The 21,160-nt window shown below is 40.9% G+C and overlaps 1 protein-coding gene across 1 annotated transcript in view; it reads right to left on the bottom strand.

Moving 5' to 3' along the window:
* The window catches only part of epha5 (EPH receptor A5), a gene marked incomplete at both ends in the record, with an annotated part of 78,364 nt that overhangs the window by 34,053 nt on the left and 23,151 nt on the right, over positions 1-21,160 (bottom strand). The window contains 2 exons of the mRNA XM_080509650.1: positions 2,471-2,809; positions 4,132-4,287. Coding sequence (XP_080365776.1) covers positions 2,471-2,809; positions 4,132-4,287 — 495 coding nt within the window. The remainder of the gene's footprint in view (positions 1-2,470; positions 2,810-4,131; positions 4,288-21,160) is intronic.

The following is a 21,160-nucleotide window of genomic DNA, read 5'->3' on the forward strand; positions in this document are numbered from 1 at the left end:
GTCACCAGAGTGATTTTCCCCTCTCGGGTCATTTCATTTGCATATTTTGGGAGATAAGATGAAACAAGTCAACAAACTGATGCCTTTATAATTATAGTGGGTCGATGATAAATCTGTAACAGCTTCTTCTGGTGAGTATAAAAGCTGAAAACAACATCAATCATTTAAAATTTTCAAAAATGTGTATCTACATGAGAAAGAACAGCTTTAGCAGTTACTGTAGGAGTGAAGTACATGGCCGTCGACCCAATTATTGGCATCGGTGTTATGGGTTTTGACAGCCTCCGGTTAAAAACTGCTCTTAAATCTCTTGGTCCGATATTAAAGGACATGAACCGCTTGTCAGGGCGCAGCAGGTTTAACAGCTGCTGTTCAGGGGGTGGGGGGTGTGGGCTGGACATGTCCTATAAGAGGGGCAAGAGGGCAACCAATGACCTTTTCTGCAACTCCCAATACAGCTCATTATTGGAGTAAATTTTTTTTCTCTTCATCATCTTTCAATGTTTCACATTTATCATAAAAAAACCCTTAGAAGACTCTCATGGAATTTTGGAAATATTGTTAGGAAAAATCTTTTAAATTCTCTCAACAGTTTGGAAGTAGTCAGAGGTTTCATGAAGGAAGTGAAGAACTTGTGGAGAAATAGCTTTTACTGCATTAGGTGGTAAAATATGCTTGAAAATCCATCCTTGAAATCTTGGTTCAAGTTCAGTTTTGTCTTATTTCTGATTCTGTAACAATCAACGTTTGGACAGACATCACACAAATGGACTACCACAATATTTAACCTTTGTAGATGTGTAGAATTGCAATCTATATTAAGCATTTATCTGCTTTGATTGGATTGCTGAATATAAATGGTGATGGTTTCCAATTGCAGGCTAAAGGAAACTTTGTGATGCACATTTTGGTTTTAAGTTTGTGTTTTTGGAGGAACCCAAAGGTCTTTCCCTAAAACTGAGAACAGAGTATATACTTAAGATTATTTTGACGAAAAGTCAACCACTGATTTATCACTGTATTCCTCCCTCACCGTCACCTGCCCCAGTCTGCACCACACCCGGGCCAAAAAGCAGCACACTTCATCTGTCTTTGACTCTGCTGGCCAAGTGTAATCTAAGATAATCCCTAATCTTCCTTTGGTCCAGTGACTGGCCCACTTTAATCCAGCCACAACTCCAATAAGGTTTGAGTTGTATAGTCTGATGTAATCCACTCAGTGTGCTGACAGCCACAGTGACAACACAGTTAGTGAGTGTCAACTGTTCAACAACCATCTGTCTCCTCGACACATACTGTACCTGCCCCATCACTCCCACCAACACTCCTACTGATACTACCGCTACGGCTAAGAAACCGTCCTTTCACTGCCAGTGAACCATCTGCTCAACGAAACGGAAGAAACGCTCCGATTTCAGTGCCGCTTTTGTATATTGTGCCTTCCCCTCCAGATGGAAGCCGCTGGGATGAGGGCATTAATCTCATACTTTTTTTCTCCTCCCTCCTCATTTCATTACGCTGTGTGTTATCCATTTCATTACAGGCAAATAAAATGAACTACAAATGCCCATACCTCCTGTAAACATGAGAGCGGGCTCCCCAAGCAGATGTGAATTCTAATGTTCATTTAAAAACAAAGCTAACAAAGCGTGATATATTTACAGCTGTGTGAAGTAGATGGACTCTTTTAGTTGCTCAATATGTAACCAGTCTTTTTTCTTTTTTTTATTAACATTTGGCCGCTTTATTGTTCATTTAGTGACTTGCTTAAGCAGGTTTTATGTTTGTGTCGGTTCTCCAAGCTGCTCTGGCCTCATAAAAAAAAACCACTCAGTTGCTGATACAAGTGCAAAATATAATACAAGCTAATGTTTTCATATTTCCTCCCAGAGTTTAAAAAAAAACCCCTGTAAATCTCAACCAGAAATTAAAAGATGACTCGCATGTCATCAGCCTGATTCATCACGGATAAGCATGCAGAATAACACCTGCTTACACACAACTCGGCTCAGCTCGCACACATAACAAACTGCAAATCAAGAGCTTTCATTATAAAACAGACTCCTGCAGAATCTTGTTGATGAAATGTGATGCCTAATTGAGGAGGGAGTGAAAGAGGCCAAGCTGTTTTTTTTTTTTTTTGATGACATATCAGGAGAAAATCTTTTCCACTGTGCAGCGCTCACTCATTCACTGCAGGGATGACGCCTGAGTGAAAATTAATACAGCGACACATTTGTTGGACAAATACTGTGATAATTTGATCATCTGTCGTGTTTGTGAGGGAATTGAGATATCAGGTTGGTCTACGTCTGGGAAATGAAAAGGATTCGTGACAAAATAGGGTGTAATGGTTAAGAGTGATTGCTGAGGAGGTAAAAAAACAATTATAATGATGATACAGCTGGCTGCTGATTGGAAAACTCACTGGAAAGTATTGATGAATGTGGCAGATCGGGTTTCGACATACCTGCCTGATTGGTTGTCACGTTAAGCGACACATACTGCTTCGTGTGGTCTTTGGCCAGCTCCGAGACCCCGTTGACCGCCTCGAGCAGGAAGCTGTAGTTGGTGTGCGACTGGAGGTCGGCCACCATCACCGAGGTATTTGACAGGCTCACGCGGCGCGGCAGAAAGCGGACGTTGGGGCCGCACTCCTCCAGGCCCCTCCCGTCAGGCAGAACTCGCCTGCACAGGATGTTGTAGCGCACGTCCTTCCTGCCGCCCGTCTCCATCGGGATGGACCACTCCAAGAACACGCTGGTCTCGTTCACGTTGGAAATGGCGTTGCGTGGACCCGAGGGAGGGCCTGACGAAGGTGGGAACAAGGGCATCATATTACACAGTGACCCCTTAATGAGCTTGAGCAAAACAGTTTTTTGCTGGATTGTTTTGCAGATACATTTTTGCAGATCAGCAATAATGTCCAAAGCATGAACTTAAAGTTCATCAAGGAAACTTTCACTCAATTTGTGCACTTTCATGAACACACCAATGTTGAGCAAGTTCTTGAAAGCTGGTTATCTACTCCCAGTGATTCTGTGTGCCTGCCTCTTTAGAAGGCAACGTGCAAAGATTACTATCGGAGGGCCTCGTTTTGATCTTCACCTGCAGCACTAGTTACAAACACGTACACAAATGATATATACAAAAAAACATCAAAACATAGAATATTTGACGGTAGTGTGCTGTGACTTTTGTTAACCATTTGGCAAACCGCATATACACAAAAAGCACATTAAAACATTGGGAAAATCCAGGACGAGTGTGCTATGACTTTTATTCATAATTCATAAACCTGTCTCTGAAAAAGATCGCGACTGAAAAAAGACTGAAAAATTTGCCAAAGCGAATGTGATTTTGGTGAAAAACACAAAATGGAGGTGATGATAATCAGCAGCAATCTGGAATTTTCTCGACAGTAGTGCTGTTACTTCTCCAGTTATGCTCCAGGTAAATACTTACTTGGTGCAGTGCTTCTTGCACTACTTTTAATTTGTCTCCTTCACGTGCGTCGGTTATAAAAACCTGTTGTGATGCATTAGCTGCGCGTCCAGCAAGCTGCAGGTCAGTTTATTGATTTATGTTCAACTGAAGCTGGATCAGTTATTTTAGGCAAGGTGCTCTATCTTGCAAATGTTAGTAGTTCTTAAAGCGAACACGGTCATGCAACAGCCGAGATCCACACACCAACATGGTGTTGCTTGGTGTTGCTTCATCACAGGTAAAGATAGGCGAGTTATTTCTGGACGAGGAAGGTGCTTCTCCTCAAACAAGAGCAACTAAGGCTTTGGACGAAGCTAAAGTGTTTGCTGAGTGAAGGAGACAGCAGCTCTGCAGCAGTTCCTGATGCATTACTACCAAAATTACCTCATAGTGTGTAATTCACAACAAAGGTAGCAAAGACTGAAACAGTCAGTTCCTTTCATACTTGCCTTGTATCATTGAAAGGCATCTATAGTTTAGGATTAGTTGTACTCAAAAGTCCCAGCAGCACAAAAACTATATTTCACGTCAAGAAATCTGCAGATCGTGCACCTTCCAAACTACAGGGAGGCCGAGCAATGCAAAACTGAGGACGAGCTGTGAGTCGTGACACCGCTTGCAAATAGAAAATGACTGTATTCTCACGTGTGCAGGCCATATTAGGAGGGTCAGAATCAATCTTGTAGAATCCGTCTTCGCAACTGCAGGCGGTGGCCCCCGTGTGCCTAGCCACGCTGTGAGGTGGACATTTACTGCAGGCCAGAGACTCCAGCAGCGAGCGGTAAAACCCCACTTTGCAGACTGAAAAGACAAGAAAGAAAAGGAGGGATGGGGGGGGGGAAGGTGGGAGGGAGAGGACGCCGTGGAGTGTTTGGGGTCGGATGAAGAAGAGATGAGACGATAAGAGTCGACATACAGACAGGGAAAAGGGAAGGGGGTCAAGGGGAGCGAGGTAAAAATAAAAAGTGTTGGGGGGGGGGGGGGAGGGAAAAGCAGGACAGTGTGGTTATTTCATTTGAAAAGAAAAAGAAAAGAAAAGGAGGTCAGCATCACAGTGGTAGAAACATTTCCCTGGGTGTTTTTTGTTGTTTTGAAGCTCCTCATCAGAGATATGTATACAAAGCCTCAGAGCAGAAATTAAACCAAATTTGTCACAGTTTTTCTTTCAAACTTCATTTCCAACCCACACAGACCTCGTTCCCTTCTTCAAGTGTTTTTGTCTCCATTTAATAAAGAAAAAACAAAAAGTGGGCTTCAGTGATTTATAACCACCTCCTGATTAAGACTTGCATCTGCTGCACAATATTGGTCCCATATGTGCAGCACGTATACAAACAAGAAGGAGCACGGAAACAAGGCAAGGGTGTCTCTTCCTCCGACGCCAAACACACACTCAGATGGCTGATCTAAGTGGGGCAGGTAGACAGGAGGGTGATGCACTCTGAATGTTAACACGCAAGAATACATCAACAATCTCTGTCGCCTTGGCTGCACTGCCCACCTCGCCAACCCGGAAGGCAGGGCGCCCTCGTCTTCTTCACGACTCTGCCGTTCACGTCCCGACAGATGCATTACAAGACTTTTGATGGAACTGTGTTCACGGATTATTGTGCAGACGGTGACAAACGGAGAAGATGGGGAAGAAGGGGTGTGTGTGTGTGTGTGTGTGTGTGTGTGAGGGGGGGTGGGGGGTGGAGACCGGGGTGAGAAGGATGCCTCTAAATTCAGGAACCCCTTTTGCTTGCCTGTGTCAGATTTCGCAGCTGTGATGAAGAATTACGCTGCTGAGCTTCAAGTGAGAAGACAGGATGACACGGGCAAGGGGAGAAAACAGGGAAGTTTACGAGGCAGAGGGAGAAAAGAGGAGGCGGGACGAGACAAAAGAGGAGAGGTTGGATGGTGTGTATGTGTATGTGTGTCGGTCATTAGGCAGCGGTGGCTCTGATTCACCTTGACGGAACCTTGGTCTGTTGTCATGGAACATTAGGCCTGAAAAACTCTCCCTCTGCCCGGGATCGCTCCGAGTCTCACCTCGGATTCACGCGCAAACGTGCACGGACACGGCTTTCACCGAAAACGCGTTCGGCTCGGAGGAATGCCGCGCAAACCCTAATTATGAGTTCAGGCTCAAGACTTTGCTTTTGAGGCATTTGTGAGGCTGGCCTAGTTTTACGAGGACAGACAGCGATACATGTGATGACATAATTTATGCTCGGCAGAGCACAGACACTAATGTCTGCCTTCAGGGTGTGTTTAATTCACATGTGAAAAGATTTACATTTTGGTGTATTTTTTTTTTTTTTTTGGTTTCATTATGCAGGAGTCCACAGCTGTGGTCATTTATTCTTTATGATAGATTTAATAGCTCGAACTTTAAATCATTATCAGGATTATTAAGAATACTGAGGTAAACCACAAATTTAGGAACATGAATAACATACCTATCTTACAACTTAAGTACATTTAGACTCTACACGATACACTATACCTTCATTACTAATGTATTCAAATTATTTGTGATTTCACCCTGAAATAAAAGGTTTTATAGATTTATTCCTACAGCCAAATTATTCTCAAAGTAAAACATAGCTTTCCTATTAGACACATATGATTACCAATTAGTTTATAATTTGAACATTTAGCTTTTATAATTTTTTCTTGGTTAAAAGTTATGTCTGAACATGTGTTCAAATGCAATATTAAACAAATCAACTGATTAAACATGAAAGTCATTATAAGAAAGAAAACGTGTTTTCATTGTAACCGGAGCTGAGGAGGTTTGATTGCACATATCTCTCTTCTATTTGAGGGAAATATCAGGGATTTCAAACATTTTAGTTAAGAAAAAATATTGCTATAATAACTATTAAATTTAAACTTTGAAGTTTATCTTTATTGTGGCAGAGTAAATGTGATGAAAATGCTGATAACCAAACGATTACTCCTGAAAATTACAACAATCTCAACATAAAACCAATTTTAATTAAGCCTTCTGGTGCAACATACAGTGAAAAACTTCTGCTATCGCTGTTGCATTCTGCATTTTTTTTTTTTTAACTCAACCTAACAGCATGGCTTTGAGGCAGAATCACCAATATCTCCTTTCTGGCCTCAGTGTTGGCTTGTGTCTGCTATCCTTAGGAAATGTATTCATAAAATCAATGTTTTCTTGAAAACATTACAATTCACTTGGTGGTTTGGCTGGATTGGAGTCTCTTGTGAACTGGTTTTGGCCAACGGGCCTTATGTTTGACGCCCCTGCTCAAGAATGAGAATTTAATCACTGACCAAAAACATTCTGATTTAAATATATTCACTACTTTTAAATTTAAAGCAACATTAAACGGCAGACAAAAAGTGCATTAAGCTGTGATTCTAAATCTTTTTTTGTAATTGAAGTCCCATAATAAACTGCATTAGTGGGTCGTGCTCATAGAGGGTTCAATGTAAAACAAAGGCCTGAGGCAAATGTTTATAGTTCTACATGACAAATGTAACTTTTAGCCACGTTTCAGTCATTTTGTCTCTAAATCTTTATGGAAATGTCCCTCGACATTCTTGCAAAGACAAAACTGATGAATTTGGTCACAGCCATCATAACAGTTGGACAAAGTTCAGAAGAGCATTTTTCCTAATAAATGATGAACCTGGTTGCTAACTTTGAGTTATTCTTAAGTGTAGCAGTTGAATCTGCTTTTGATACTAGAATAACTTTGTCAATGAAGGTTGATAACTCAATAAATGAAGGAATCCGATCCAGTCCATGATGTAGGACCACATTACAAGGTGTGTGTGTGTGTGTGTGTGTGTGTGTGTGTGTGTATGTGTGTATGCGTGTGTTCCATGCAGGGCAGTAGGACACACCTCACCCTTTGTCGGCCTGCTGCGGCTGGCTGCCACACATACACAAAAGCGTTTATGGTACAGATTTATTGCTATTGTCTGGTCTGCAGCTCCCCTTGACTCCATCCTCAAACCCCCCATGGGCGAATCAATAAAAACGGGGTGGCAGCTCATTTCACACATACACACATGCCGAGTGTGAAGCGGAGCGCCGCCTGAACGCAACAAGAAATATTTCAGTCACGAAGATAAAATAAACTCATAATAATTCTGGATAATTCAGATGTGATGCCAGTGTAGCTCTGATTATTTTTTATTTATTCACACACCCCTTTTAATTTGTGGTGAGCTCTCGCCGCCCGCTGTGTTGGTGCCGCGCTCCCCAAAGTTCAGCCGTCAGTCAAGCAGTATGGTGTTGGCACAGTGTGGCACCCTGACGGCTCCCCACTTGGATTCCCTGTTGAACAACTTTTAACTTTCTCCTGATTTGTTTTTTTTTTGTCTTCTTTTTTTGTTGCCACTTTCTTTGTCTTTCAGCCATGGTCACAGCGGGCTGTCACGCCTCAGAATAGCTTCTCAGTTCTTCTCTTCATTTCTCCACACAATGGGAATATACCAGACACAGCTAACTATACAATCCTCGAAGCAAACACATTAGCGCTCCTTCGACAGTCACAGTTTCTGCTAACTGAATGTTGGGGAACGGTGCAAAATCAAACACATGGACATCTAGATTTTTCAATATTAGCATAAAGCGATAGACGTTTGCTGATAATGTGCTGTCAAAGATAAGATGGTGTGCTCTGATTAAATTAAAATAATGCATGGGTGTTCTTTTCTCGCTGAAAGTTGCAAATGATTATGAGAATGATATACACATTTGCAATTAAAATGTGCAAATGAGTGTGAAGCAAAATAAGAAAAACATAATCCCACTGCATGTCACTTTAATAAAAAGCAATTCCAGTTGACTAATAAGCATAAATGAAGTAGATGTTTAGGTATTTATTGTCATTAATTCTGGCTCATTTCCATTCCGAGGTAAACAGATTATCTATGCTCTGTGGGGAAATGGTTGAGGAACATGTGTGGAGATGAAGTACAGGCATGTATTGTTTAACATGATGGCATGATTGCAAAATGACGACACAGCAATATCGTGAACCGATGCCACTGTCATCACTTAATTATCTGTTTAAGGATTTGGAGACAGTGGGAGGGAATGAAGGTCAAACTGGAGGCTGGAGCTGGGAAAACAGAAAAGCTATTAAAATGCCACAGAGAGCAAAAAGAAAATAGAAGAAAAAGAGCATGAATGTACAGTGTGGAATCTAAGACCAAACCTCAGCTGAAGGGCAGCCTTAAGGTCCGCAGCATAAACTGTCAGGGAAGGAGCAGGCAGCATGAAAACATGTGTCTAAATGTCATGTTAAATGGCAACTGGATTTCGAGCACAGGACTTTTAGCAGCGGTGTGGGGAAAGCTGCTTGTGCACTGCTACAGTACAAAATTACAAGCCACAATTATACCTATTGTCGAAGTGAAGCAAAGAGAGAAGATGTTCGAATCCATGCTGCAGGAGTGTACTATCAATTGCTCTTAACAGGTGAGAATTATGACTTAATGCAAACTATGTTGTTGTTATCTCTCTATCCATCTTTATGATCACATTGTCTAAACCCTACTCTGGGTCAAATGTGGCTGAAAGGCTGTGTACACTGGACTCTCTTTCAGACCAACAATCAAATTAGGCCCCATTTACACGACTGACTAAAAGGCAGATGTTAGTGGTTAATAAACTATAGTTGGATTGCAATGCTTTTTTCTCAGAATCAAATTACTGTACCGTATTTTCTGCCCTATAAGGCGCACCGGGTTATAAGGCGCACCTACATTGATTGACATAATTTACAACTTCATTCATATATAAGGCGCACCGCCCTATAAGGCGCATGGAATAGACCAGTGGTCGGCAACATTTATAGCTCAAAGCCATTAGGTTACATTTTCCACTGTTTCTAACACCCAGAGAGGTGCACACACTTTATTTTAATAGTCTACCTGCAGCCTATGCTAGGAGGACACTACACACAAAACCTTCTTCACTACTGGTTGACAACTTACAACTACCGGTAATAATAATAACAATAATAAACTAAACTACATGAACTAAGCAACAAAAACACAACACAACACAATTATTACCGACACCACAAACCAAATATAACCCCCAATAATTGCATTTAAAACACCACAAACAGCTGCAATGAATTATGGGAGTTTCTATCGGCTGCACTGAGGAGCTCAGGTTGAATTTGTCGCTGCAAGGCATGATGTCCCATCATGCCTTGCAGCGACAAATTCATGTTTTGTGTTGTTGGAGGTTATTGTGGCTCGTTGTTGGGCTTGGTGTTGTGTTGATTGTGTTTATGTGTTTTTGTTCCCCAGTTTAGGGAGTAATTATTTCATCTAGTTTATTTTGGTTTGTTAGAATGTTGGTGTGCAACCATGAGTGTTTAAGGTGTTGTGCGGAGTGTGGTCCGCTCTGAAGATCCGGTTGCGAAGTTAGAGTTGTCAAAATAAAAGCTTCTGGTTGTTCAACTGTCAAATAGCAGTCTTGAGTAGAACAATCGTCCATATATAAGGCGCACCGGGCTATAAGGCGCACTGGCAGCTTTTGAGAAAATTTGAGGTATTTAGGTGCGCCTTATAGGGCGGAAAATACGGTAATTGTGCCTTGTTTTCTTTGAATGAATGATATTGTTAAATCTGATTAATGCTGATGTTAAATACGTACACTGTCAGCTTCTTAATGATTCCCGATGAAGAGCAGCTGCAATAGTCGGCTATCTCTGCTAATGTTTCTCCCTCAGGAATTTTGTGATATTGAGCAGAGTACTAATATTTTGTGAAAACAGAAAACTTTTGTTGTGTGTGGGTATGTGTTTACACAACAGTGCTCGAAGCCATTGAGAAGACAACTTTTTGAAATTGCTCTGACTTCCACAAAACAGAAAGTATCTGAAATGCTACTACTGCACTAATGCGCAGCAAGAACGTACTAAATGGTTCTTCTGCACATGCATGACAAGATTGACAATAACAACAATGACAATGACTCATGACATCCAGGGTGCCATGAGCCCCAGAAACATTGTTTTCAAAATGTTGCTGTCTCGTCGTGAACATTTTCTGAGACGAAAAGGCCAAAACTATGTATTTTTACTTACTAAACTTTAGAGACGCGAATTCATGTAATACACATGATTTGGGGCTGTCGTAGGACACCTGAAACCTCACTCATGCCCAGAAAGAACATGCAAACTCCACACAGAAAAGTCACCAAGCCTGGAATCGTACCAGAGATATTCTCAAGGTAAGAAAAATGTGCTCACCACTACTTATCTGTGACAATCGTACACTCATTTGACCAAATTTGGATCAATTTGAAGATACATTTTTACAGAATGAAAAAGAAATCTGATAAATATCAATAAAATACAAATATATACAATGAGTGACATTAAAGTTTATGTGGGAGATTAAACTACATTCACAATGCACTTGACGCAGACATATGTCTGATGTCCTGTCAGTGACCATCATCGTAATCATCCTTTTTGACCAAGTGTGTTGTCATCATGTAGCGAGCAATATTTAAATCTGAACAGTGTAACTACTGCTTATTGTCTTCACGATCATCTGAATATAAATAGGTGTAGTCACTGTATGCTAATAAATCAGTATTCATTCCACCGCATTGTGCAGACAACGATTGCATTTTTAATGCTTTACTTCAACTTGACGTTCATTCCCATCGCCTCGAAAATTATATGTGGAAATTATATGCTGGGCTCCATGTCCCATTTGTTTTGATTCCCTTTATGTTCATGTCTCTTATGTTAGAAGCATCCCATTAGATCCAAGGACAGGACAGACTGGGGTGCTTTGAGTTTTGAAAGGGACACGCCCACTCATAAATGAACATTTCCACCTGAACACACTTACACATACAGACACACTTTCTGTGGTGGGATTAGTTATGGTCATGGCTGGCTAACAGAAATTGCTCATTTCTCATTGTGAATGCAGCCAGAATAGACAGCGAGGGTGGCATTAATGTGTGGCAGTTTGGGTGTGCATATGTGTTGATATGCGCGTGTGTGTGTGTGTGTGTGTGTGTGTGTTGCCCTTGGGCAAGCTGTCTTTCTGATGCCACGCAGCTCTTAATGCACAGCACAAAGGCTAATAGGTAATTAATATGCAATACACACTAATGTGCCTGAATGCATCCTTAAGAGTGTGTGTGTGTGTGTATCTTGTGAGTTCGAGGTTAATACGTAATTAATATGCATCACACACCGGCATCCCAAGCAATTAAGGCTCCAGCAGTGTCCGTTGATGCTTCTTAACGAACGTCCTCTTTAATTGGAAACATTTCACTGTAAACATGTTGATTTATATGGCTGGCTGTCGTTTGGCGGGATTAGAGTGAGAGGGAGAGAGGGAGAGAGAGGGAGAGAGGGAGAGAGAGGGAGAGAGAGGGAGAGAGAGGGAGAGAGAGGGAGAGAGAGGGAGAGAGAGAGAGAGAGAGAGAGAGAGACTAAGGCAGAGAGAAACTGATACAGAAGTCAAAGTGAAGGACCACATAGTGTGAATCAACATAGGATTTAAATTCATTGGTAGAAGCCTTGAATCCAGAAAGATGTGAATTATAACATTTATAATTTAAAGCCACTCAGAACACTATCAAAATTAAATGTCTGCTATTGCTATTTAATGGTGGATATGATAATGCACTACCCACAAACAATAGCTCAAAATGTGCACAAGATTCAGACAAAGGACTTTTCTTTTCTTCATTCTTCTTTATGAAACCATGAAGACTTGACAAGAAGGAAAGAGATGGAAGTCATTGTGTAAATGGAGGGAGTCATCATTTGTAATGGATTTGGGTAACTGCCCTTAACTGATGTTCAGTTATGACCCCCCGATCAGCTTACTGGACCATTTAACAATCTGGTTCAAGGATTTTGCTTCAGAGATATATTTCCAAACCATGATAGCAATGAGAATGATAACACTGGCCTGATCAAAGCATGGTAAAACAAAAACATACGCGCTGAGCCAACGTTGAGTTCTGCAATTGATTACGATGATTTGTTAAAAGCATGAAAAAATAAAAGAGAAACCAAACAGAAATTCCTTGTTATAACTTCACAAGTATATGTACATAGCTTGAAAAATAATGAATAAAATGCCAGAGAACAGTGTGGAAAAAGTAGGTAGCATTTTTATAAAGGACACAAACCACAGGATTGTTGAATGACTGATTTCACTAATCTAAAAGAGTTTTTTCTTTATTGTGTATTATACTTATCTATTCATCGTTAGTCACAATCACTCTGTAAGGGACAAGTGATTCACAGCATCATTCAGAATGTTCTCTAAAAAGCCATGAAGACTATTTTTCAACAAGAATTGAAGCAGTAGTATCACGTTCAAGGAAACTATCCTAGTTTTTATATGAATAAGCTTCTACTCTCAGTCCTACTTCCTATAGTACCATTGTTTCACCTTCCTTCGAGGCCTGGATACAAGCTGATGTCTGCTGCAAAGTGACAGTCACTGAGCGTTCTCCTCTGTGACCAAGAGCACTATATTACTCTTTGGCTCCAGCAGAGTCAGACCCAACAAGTGCACGTAAAATGCAACATGTACAAAAAGAGACATCCACAGCAATTCCTGCAGGCCTCCCTTTGTTTAACTAGACCTGTGGCTTTGTCTGAATGAAATAGTACTTCTTTTGGTTCACTGCAAAGAAAAACTCTGTCTTTCAACAATATCACAAAGATGGGAGGTTCTATAAACAGAAATCTGCAAAATCGGACAAAACATCAGTGCAAAAGCCACCTGGCGAGCTGCATGACACATTCCTTCAAATATTCATCTTTCCTGTTACTCCTCTAACTGAACATCACAGGCTGCGAGACTGACGGCAAAGTAAACAAAACCAAAAAAAAAAAAAAACAACCACCAAAAAAAAACCTCACAAACCGGCCAAGCTGAATTTCAATGCAATGCATGTATTGTTAGCAGATACTATTGTGAACTAATAAACATGTCGAGGAAAGGCAGTAAATATCCTTTTCCTGTATTTGTCCCACAGAAAACTACAGGCCAAAGAAACATAAACATGGCCTGTGTGTCTCTTTCTGTGTATGCAAGTCTGTGAGCTTCATAGCTTTGTGTGTTTTATTACTGCCGCGGCATGTGTGCATGTGTTTGTGCCAGTGCATGCTCATATTTGTGCACGCCTCTGTGTGAACACAAACAAAGACCGATGATAATACCATAATAATATACAACCCCGTCAATGGGGTTTTCCTGTCTGCGGCCTGACAGAGGAGGTCATTGTTCACCACCAATTTATTCTCACAATCCGGCCACAAGCAGAAACTGAGAGGTCAAGAGGGTTGCAATACTTTTTGAGCAAAAACCAATTTACTGGCCCAGTGAAAGTCCAGATGGGAACAAGAAATGATCAATCAGATGTCAAGTTATGCTGACCAGATATGTTGGGGCTGGAAAAAGAATCCAACCAGCAAGCGTGACACCACATCACATATTACATTGACATCGATTTACTTTCCACATATCTGTCTGTGTCAATGCACCGAGCCACTGCAGACTGCATTCATTCATAAATCAGGTACACAGTGGGATCACAACACCCCGGAGAGGACTAAGTCATTTCGGCAAGATATGAAGGATTGTGCAGATGTAGATTCTTGCAAAGGAAAAGTGTTGACTTTCTAAACATTTTGGAACCATAACCATAAGTTTCAAATCAGAGATAGGCAGCACAGATTTGCATGGGAGATGTATTATTAATCAGAAAAGGCCATTTCTGGTTTGAACCTGGAACATATCATTCAAAATACTATGAATATAATGGACATTCCACTGATGTATTGTTGCTTGGACTTGTTGTAAGTTCATAAATCAATTTCTTTCACGAACTGTGAACATAGAAATTGTCCAGTTTCTTCAAAACAACTAATGTGACTCGAGCTTATAATCAGTTATTAGACGTATCCATGCAGTGCTCAGTTACATTCAAAAGTAACTAGTTGCTATGTTTTCAGTCTGTTGCGTGTCAATTGTATGTAAACTGAATAAAGTGGATATGCTAACACTTCCAAGGGAATAAAAGAAGACAAGTCAAGAACATTTATGGGTCATGTGTCACCGTTTTCCAGTCCTCAACATCTTTAAAAATGTATAGCAATGATACATGCATGATTAACTTGCAGCACACAGGGACCACGCACATCCAAATTCCAGAAAAGCGATCCAAGATTTGAGGTTGGAAATGTACAGATTTACAAAAATCCACCCAGATTTATTGTAATTAAATAAAAATAGGGCTTAAAAGAAAAGGACACGTACACAAGTTTACCGTTCTGTTTGATTTGAATGTCGGACAAAATACTCCACAAATGTGTTAGTGGTGTGGATGTTTAGTATCATGTTGTTTACAGTTTCATTTGGGGGAGGCGTTACCTGACCTAAATACATTAAAAATGTGGCGAACTACCAATCTAACAAGCATCTAGCCATCACTGACCGGGACTCTGGAGACAACCAGGCTTTCATGGAAAGAAGCTTGCGCTGCTGAATCAAGCATTTTATTAATATTTTACCGACTACAGGAATGTGTCTACGCGTGTGTGTGAGCTTCTGTGTTTCTATACTTGCCAGGACATGGTTGGTTTTTCCACTATTGTTTTTAATATTATGTTGTGCCTGATGGTAAAGCGAGATTTGCATAATGTTGCTTATGACGGGGGTCACGGGTGTGCAATGTGCTGCATCAGCTAAGTTCCTCGCAAGTATCGAAAGAAACACGTAGATGTGTATGCACGTTAGCGGGGGGAAGGGTAAAAGGGAGGAAGCACTTCTGGGAAAGTCAGTTTACCCAACAAGCACTCAGGAAGCACTTTAGTCGTCATGACAGCATCACCACGGTGAGATGATGGGGTGATGGAGAAAGGGGGCCGGGGAAAATGAAGGAGGAAAGCTAGAGAGGGAGAGACGCAGGAGGAGAGAGAGAGAGAGAGTTTGGTGAAAGAAGCCATTTGGAGCTCCTGATTGAACAGCATGTAAAAAGATGAATGGCATCTCCTTCCCTGATAAATCCAGTCAATTCATATTTCAGGAGATGATGCTTCCTGCTACTCACCGAGTCCCCCCCCCCCCCCCCCCCCATGCCATCATTCATCATTACAGAGGGATGACAGAGACTCTATTTTCTGAAGGGCAACTGAATACTCAAACTGGAATTATAAAGATTTTAAAGATGCGGATGCAGGTGAAAAATATTAATAAGCAGGTGTTCAAGGTCCAGTGACTTGTAATCAGATTTGGGGATTTTAAGGTGCAAGCTTTGCATCCACAATGACATTGTTTCAACAGCAATCTGAGCAGAATCTCTATGAAACAGGATTAAAATCATGCGTCAGAGCTGTACCATACACAATAATTAATGCGTATTTGTTTACACCGTCTCCCCTATGCTATTTTAAACTGAAAACAAGATACAAGGAATATGCAAGGGAAAAATATATATAATTATTTCTCATACTTTACTTCAAACTATGAAACTTAAAAACATTTTAGATTTATTACAAAAACTGAAATAATTCAAGACTTTTTGTTTGAATATTTCAAAATTTCGCTTGTCTTATCTTAAAAGACAATGGCTGAGTTAGTTTGAAACCTCAGCTGAAGATACAATGAGATAAAACAAGATGTTCCATGATTAGGATGTCAGTGGATGTTTGAAGGATAGAGAACTAGACGAGCAGCAACAAAAGAGATAAACTACCAAGCGCGAGATTTTCAAGAGAAAACTTAACATTTTCAGTGTGTTTTGTGTGTCCGTTTACATGTAAACAGTGCTGGAAGCAACTGAAAAAGCAACTTTCTGAAAATGGCTCCCAAAGTGAAACTTTTGGAAAATGCTCCAACCCAATGTTTTGGGAAATTATCAATATTTTCATCACAAATTGGGCTGAATGTGGCTCCATGAACTAAAATGTGTTTGACAATCTGGCTTTAAAGGGATCACAGCTAAAAGTAAATGAGAGAATAATTACAACAACGTTGAATAGTGCAAATGACTTGCTCTTAATGTGACAGGAATTAAGTTAAAAAGACTGAGTTGCTCTTGGATGTAGGGACCATGAAGAAAGGATCACAGACTTAACAAGAAATATTCTCTTTGCAATAAATTGAAGAAACACCAAACATAAAATTATATTCATGGCATGTGAAAAGTAATTTGCAGCAGGCACAATATGCTGCATTGAAACACTATTTGTGGTTTTCAATGTAAATCAAAGAGACTGTCCAATCCCCGTGATAAAAGAAAAGGAATAGATAAAACACCCACAGCAAGGTGACGTTGAAGCTGCAGTCCTTATCAGTCCATGATGGTAATCTTACTGTAATGGCAGATGCTGTCATTGACATGATTATGTGTGTATCTCTCCAGTAACGCGAAGCAACAGTAATACCCTTGTCACCGCAACAACCACAAGCTCCACACTGCAAGTGTGAGCTGCTCGTTCGCTATCCCAGAATTCCCCGGGGGGCAGAAGCCAGAAAGCTTCCTCGCGTTACGAAGCCACTGAGACAGTTTCTGATGGCAGCGCCACAGTCGGCATGACCAGATCGAGTTTGACATATGCTGCAGTGACGTCTGACAGGCAGGCAAACACAGAGGAACACCAGGGGAGCCCCGCCACTGAAACAAAGCATTGTCAAGGGAGAATCCAGCTCCACCCGGGACACAGTTAACGAACAAAATGCTCTTCGATTTCATTGTTCTTCTATGTGGAGATCTCCACCTAATTCGTCCTGCTTTTCCAGTTGTATTCCTTTATCTGTCCTCTCTCTTCCCTATCCTGTGTCTCCTCCTCCCCCCAAGCTTCCTCTACCGTGCAGCTGGAATCCCAACATCACAGAGATGTCAATCCCAGACTTCCATTCCACCCAGTTTTCATCTTCAAAACTCGTCATTCAGCTCTTATCATGTCATTCCAACATCCTGGTCAGTCCTTATCCCATCTTTCCAAACGCTGAATGCAGCCCTTATCCCATCAATGCAGACTCCCTCCAAATCCCTGTTCCACTGCCGCAATATATCATTTCGCTCTTTCACTATCATTACAACATTTCACCCGGCTCAAATGCCATTATCCGCCCCATTCAAGGAACCCTCATTTCAGCAAATACCTCATTCAACCTTCAATCCCTCATTTCAACTATTCATTTAGCATTTGCTTTATTACCTCCACTGTGGAGGTTATGTTCCCGCTGGAGCTGGATTTTTCCCGAAACTCCGTGAAGGGGTGAATCATGGGATATTTAAAAGGCCATTCGGTTTGGAATTGGTCTGACTCACAGTGGAAGATCTGCAAGTTATTCTTTGCTGTCGTTAACTTTGCAGGATTGAGCATTTGGCCTGTTAAATGCTCCATGTCTCAACACTAAAGTTGACCATCATTCAACTGTGACAAAAACACAGATTGGTGAAATATGAGTTCATGTCTCATTGACGAGTTAACTTGTTGGGAGCTGCAAAGAAGAGTTCAACCTTTGTATGGCTTAAAAAAATATCCAGACACACGATTACAGATTGACTCACTGGCCTTGGTCGGGTTGATTACCACAGGAACATCCTCCTAAAATGTTACTTGAGTGGTATTTCATCACACAGTTTGTTATTTGACTTCCCTTCCTGCCATTATTTCATGAATGTCTTCAAACAGACTTGAAAATCTTACTTGGAACTAAAATCTGAATTGTGAACCCTACTGGTTGCTTCGAATTCAATACTGGAGTGATGCAAAGTCGACATAAAATTGGGATTTTGGGTTTGCCACTACTAACCTACATTGTAAATGGAATGATGTGGAACTTTGAACCTCCAAAAATATCAAACATTAATATCTAATGGAAAGACCCAAGTTTCAAATTGCTCCCCTTTAGCTCTGAAGCTCCTCATCAGTCTTCATCTGGTCAGTTTAGATCACGGTCTTGCTTTGCTTCTTGAATTTATAGAACAAATGTATTTTCAGTGATTGTGGAACACAGAAGATAATTAGCCTGTATCTGGTGCATAGAAACTCATGCATTAACATGACTTCAGATTTCAAGACAGGTTGAAATGACAACTGCAGGGACGTGGTGACTTTACCCTAATGAAAACAATACCTCGACTCATTCATGATTGATCTATTTTGTTATTTTTATTTTTTGTTTGTCTCCTGATGCATATCCTCCCCCTTCACTTGTCACATTTCAATATGGCGGATGCAGAAAACACTTCAAGAGGCTCTGGATATACTGGCAAAATCCTAATGAATGAGATCTGGCTACTTAAACCACAAAGAGTTCTTCTGCAAATAGACATCTAATAGAAAGCACATAGAAAAATTTTAACTTTGCGGAGCAAAGCCTGCAGACACAGCCGGGATTATGTCCATCTTTTGAAGACATATACGGGTGATATATATATGTATATACACTGAAGAAAACATGACAATAAAGAGGTGAATAGTAAAGCACTTTAATTGCCGCCCATTGGAATGTGTGGCTTTTCAGTTCAATCTGAATTCCTGCATATATGACATGTCCCACATTTTCTTTATACTGTACCCCATGGACCATGTTTTTGTAGCATAAATCCCCTGAAATACTGGTAAAGTTGTGGTGGCTGTGCTCTTGACACAGTCTTGTTACACTTGGTTTGGCCTTGACTTTGTGCTCTCTACCAGACCGAGGCATGAGATTGTTGTGCATTGTGATGGATGATCTTTCTTCTATAGTTGGACCTCTTGTAGAGAACATGATTACCGTTCATTCTTAACTACTTGGAGAACAAAGTAGGCAAAGAAATGGCAAAGAAAATAGCTGTGATGAGACAATACAAGTAAACAGTTTTTTTTTCCCACGTTTCATTCAAATGTCATATCCTGGCAGCATTGTCTCTACACTCAGGATACTCATCACCCATTCAGCCGTTATTCAGTTCACCCATAATTCATCCATTCTTCCAATGTTCCATTCAACCATTATTCCCACTTTCTGTCTAGTACTCACTCATCCTCAGTCACATCTGCAAAGACTGAACTCAATCTACACCCTCCCCCTTCCTTCTTATCTCCCTCTTCATCCATCTGCCCACTTCTATCCTCAGTTATCCTTCCTCCATCGCCATCACCCCTGAAACAACACCCATCCATCTCTCTGTCTCTCTGCCCTCACACCCTGTGGTGTGAAATCTCCAATTTATCTTGTGTCCCCATTGTTTTGCCTTCACTTCTCCTCTCTGTACGATCCCCATCTCGCTGTCTATCCATCCATCCGTTCATGGATGTGTCCCCCTCCTCCCTTCAGTCTTACTGGGCTGTCAGCGCTGCAGGCTACCGCCAATTATCCCAAGCTCAACTTGTGCGTATATCTATACATCTCAGACAATCACATACAGTATCTTTAGATGTTGTCTGACACAACGCTGCTTCTTGTGTAACAAGGACAGCATCACAACACAGGTTATATATAAATAAATGCACATTCCAGGCATGTTGCCATCGTTAAGCCTGACAAACCAAACAGTTGGCCACAACTCGGTTGTCAAACATCATAAGCGACAAATACAATCACGACAATTGAGTAATGGCAGACTATAATGATAGGTATGAAATGTTCCATGGTTGTATTTCTGTATTACGATGAATTTCTGTCCCAGCTATCAGAAACCGACCACAGTACAACAATGCTGCGTGCGTGTAGCACATGGCCTGAAAGAAGCCGTAGAGTTTAAGAATGGTGGGGTGGTCAGCACTCTCATTGTCAATGTGCACACAATTGACCATAGATGTAAAAGTGACTGTTTGATTGTGAAGATATTCACGGTTTGGTTTCAGGCTTATGGGCCTTTTCATGAAGAGTTTCGACACAAATTTCCACCCACAATTCAGCTGATTGGTGCCAGTAAACTGCCCAGGATGAACTCTTCGCGTTCACCCTTAGTCAACTGTGATTGGCTCTAGCAAACCCTCGACTCTTTCAGTAGGAAAAATTGGGTTGGAAAGATGCATAGATGTAAATGGTCAAATGGAGTTCACCTATATAGCTCTCTTTCCACTGATTACCAGCCCTCAAAGTACTTTACAATATCAGTTACACACACAGACAGACAGACAGACACACACACATACACAGCAATGGCGGCAGCTGGCCTGGGATCATAACCTGCAACCTTCCAATAGAGAAACGGCACACTATCAACTGAGACACAGTCTCCCAAAAGGCTGGATAAATGGATTTCATGTTTGGACGATGGATGGATCTACACAGAATGTTCATTTGCGGAAGTGGGAAACGTGACAAAGGTTAACATCAGTTTTTCCACAAACATCACTGTTTGAATTTTTTTTTTAACCCATCAAAATGCCAGCGACTCTTTGAGAATGTGTTTATTTGTGTTAAAATGACAACAAAGTCATGGTTGTTAGTGTCTAGACATAAAATTACAAGTGTCATTTAGGTGTAACACCATGTTGTTTCTACAGTGAGAACACATGGTATTATAACCTGTTTTGGGATTGAGGGGAAAATTGGCCAATTCTGTTATGTCTTCACAAAGGATATGTTATGCCAAAGCTCTCATTGTGCTGGTGTTTAAATGCATTTTTTTTTTCACCCATAAAAAAGGTGTGGGTTTTCAGGGAAAAGTGCTTATCTGTGAGAATGACTG

This window comes from Blennius ocellaris, assembly GCF_963422515.1.
Source record: "Blennius ocellaris genome assembly, chromosome: 15".
Classification (NCBI taxonomy): domain Eukaryota; kingdom Metazoa; phylum Chordata; class Actinopteri; order Blenniiformes; family Blenniidae; genus Blennius; species Blennius ocellaris.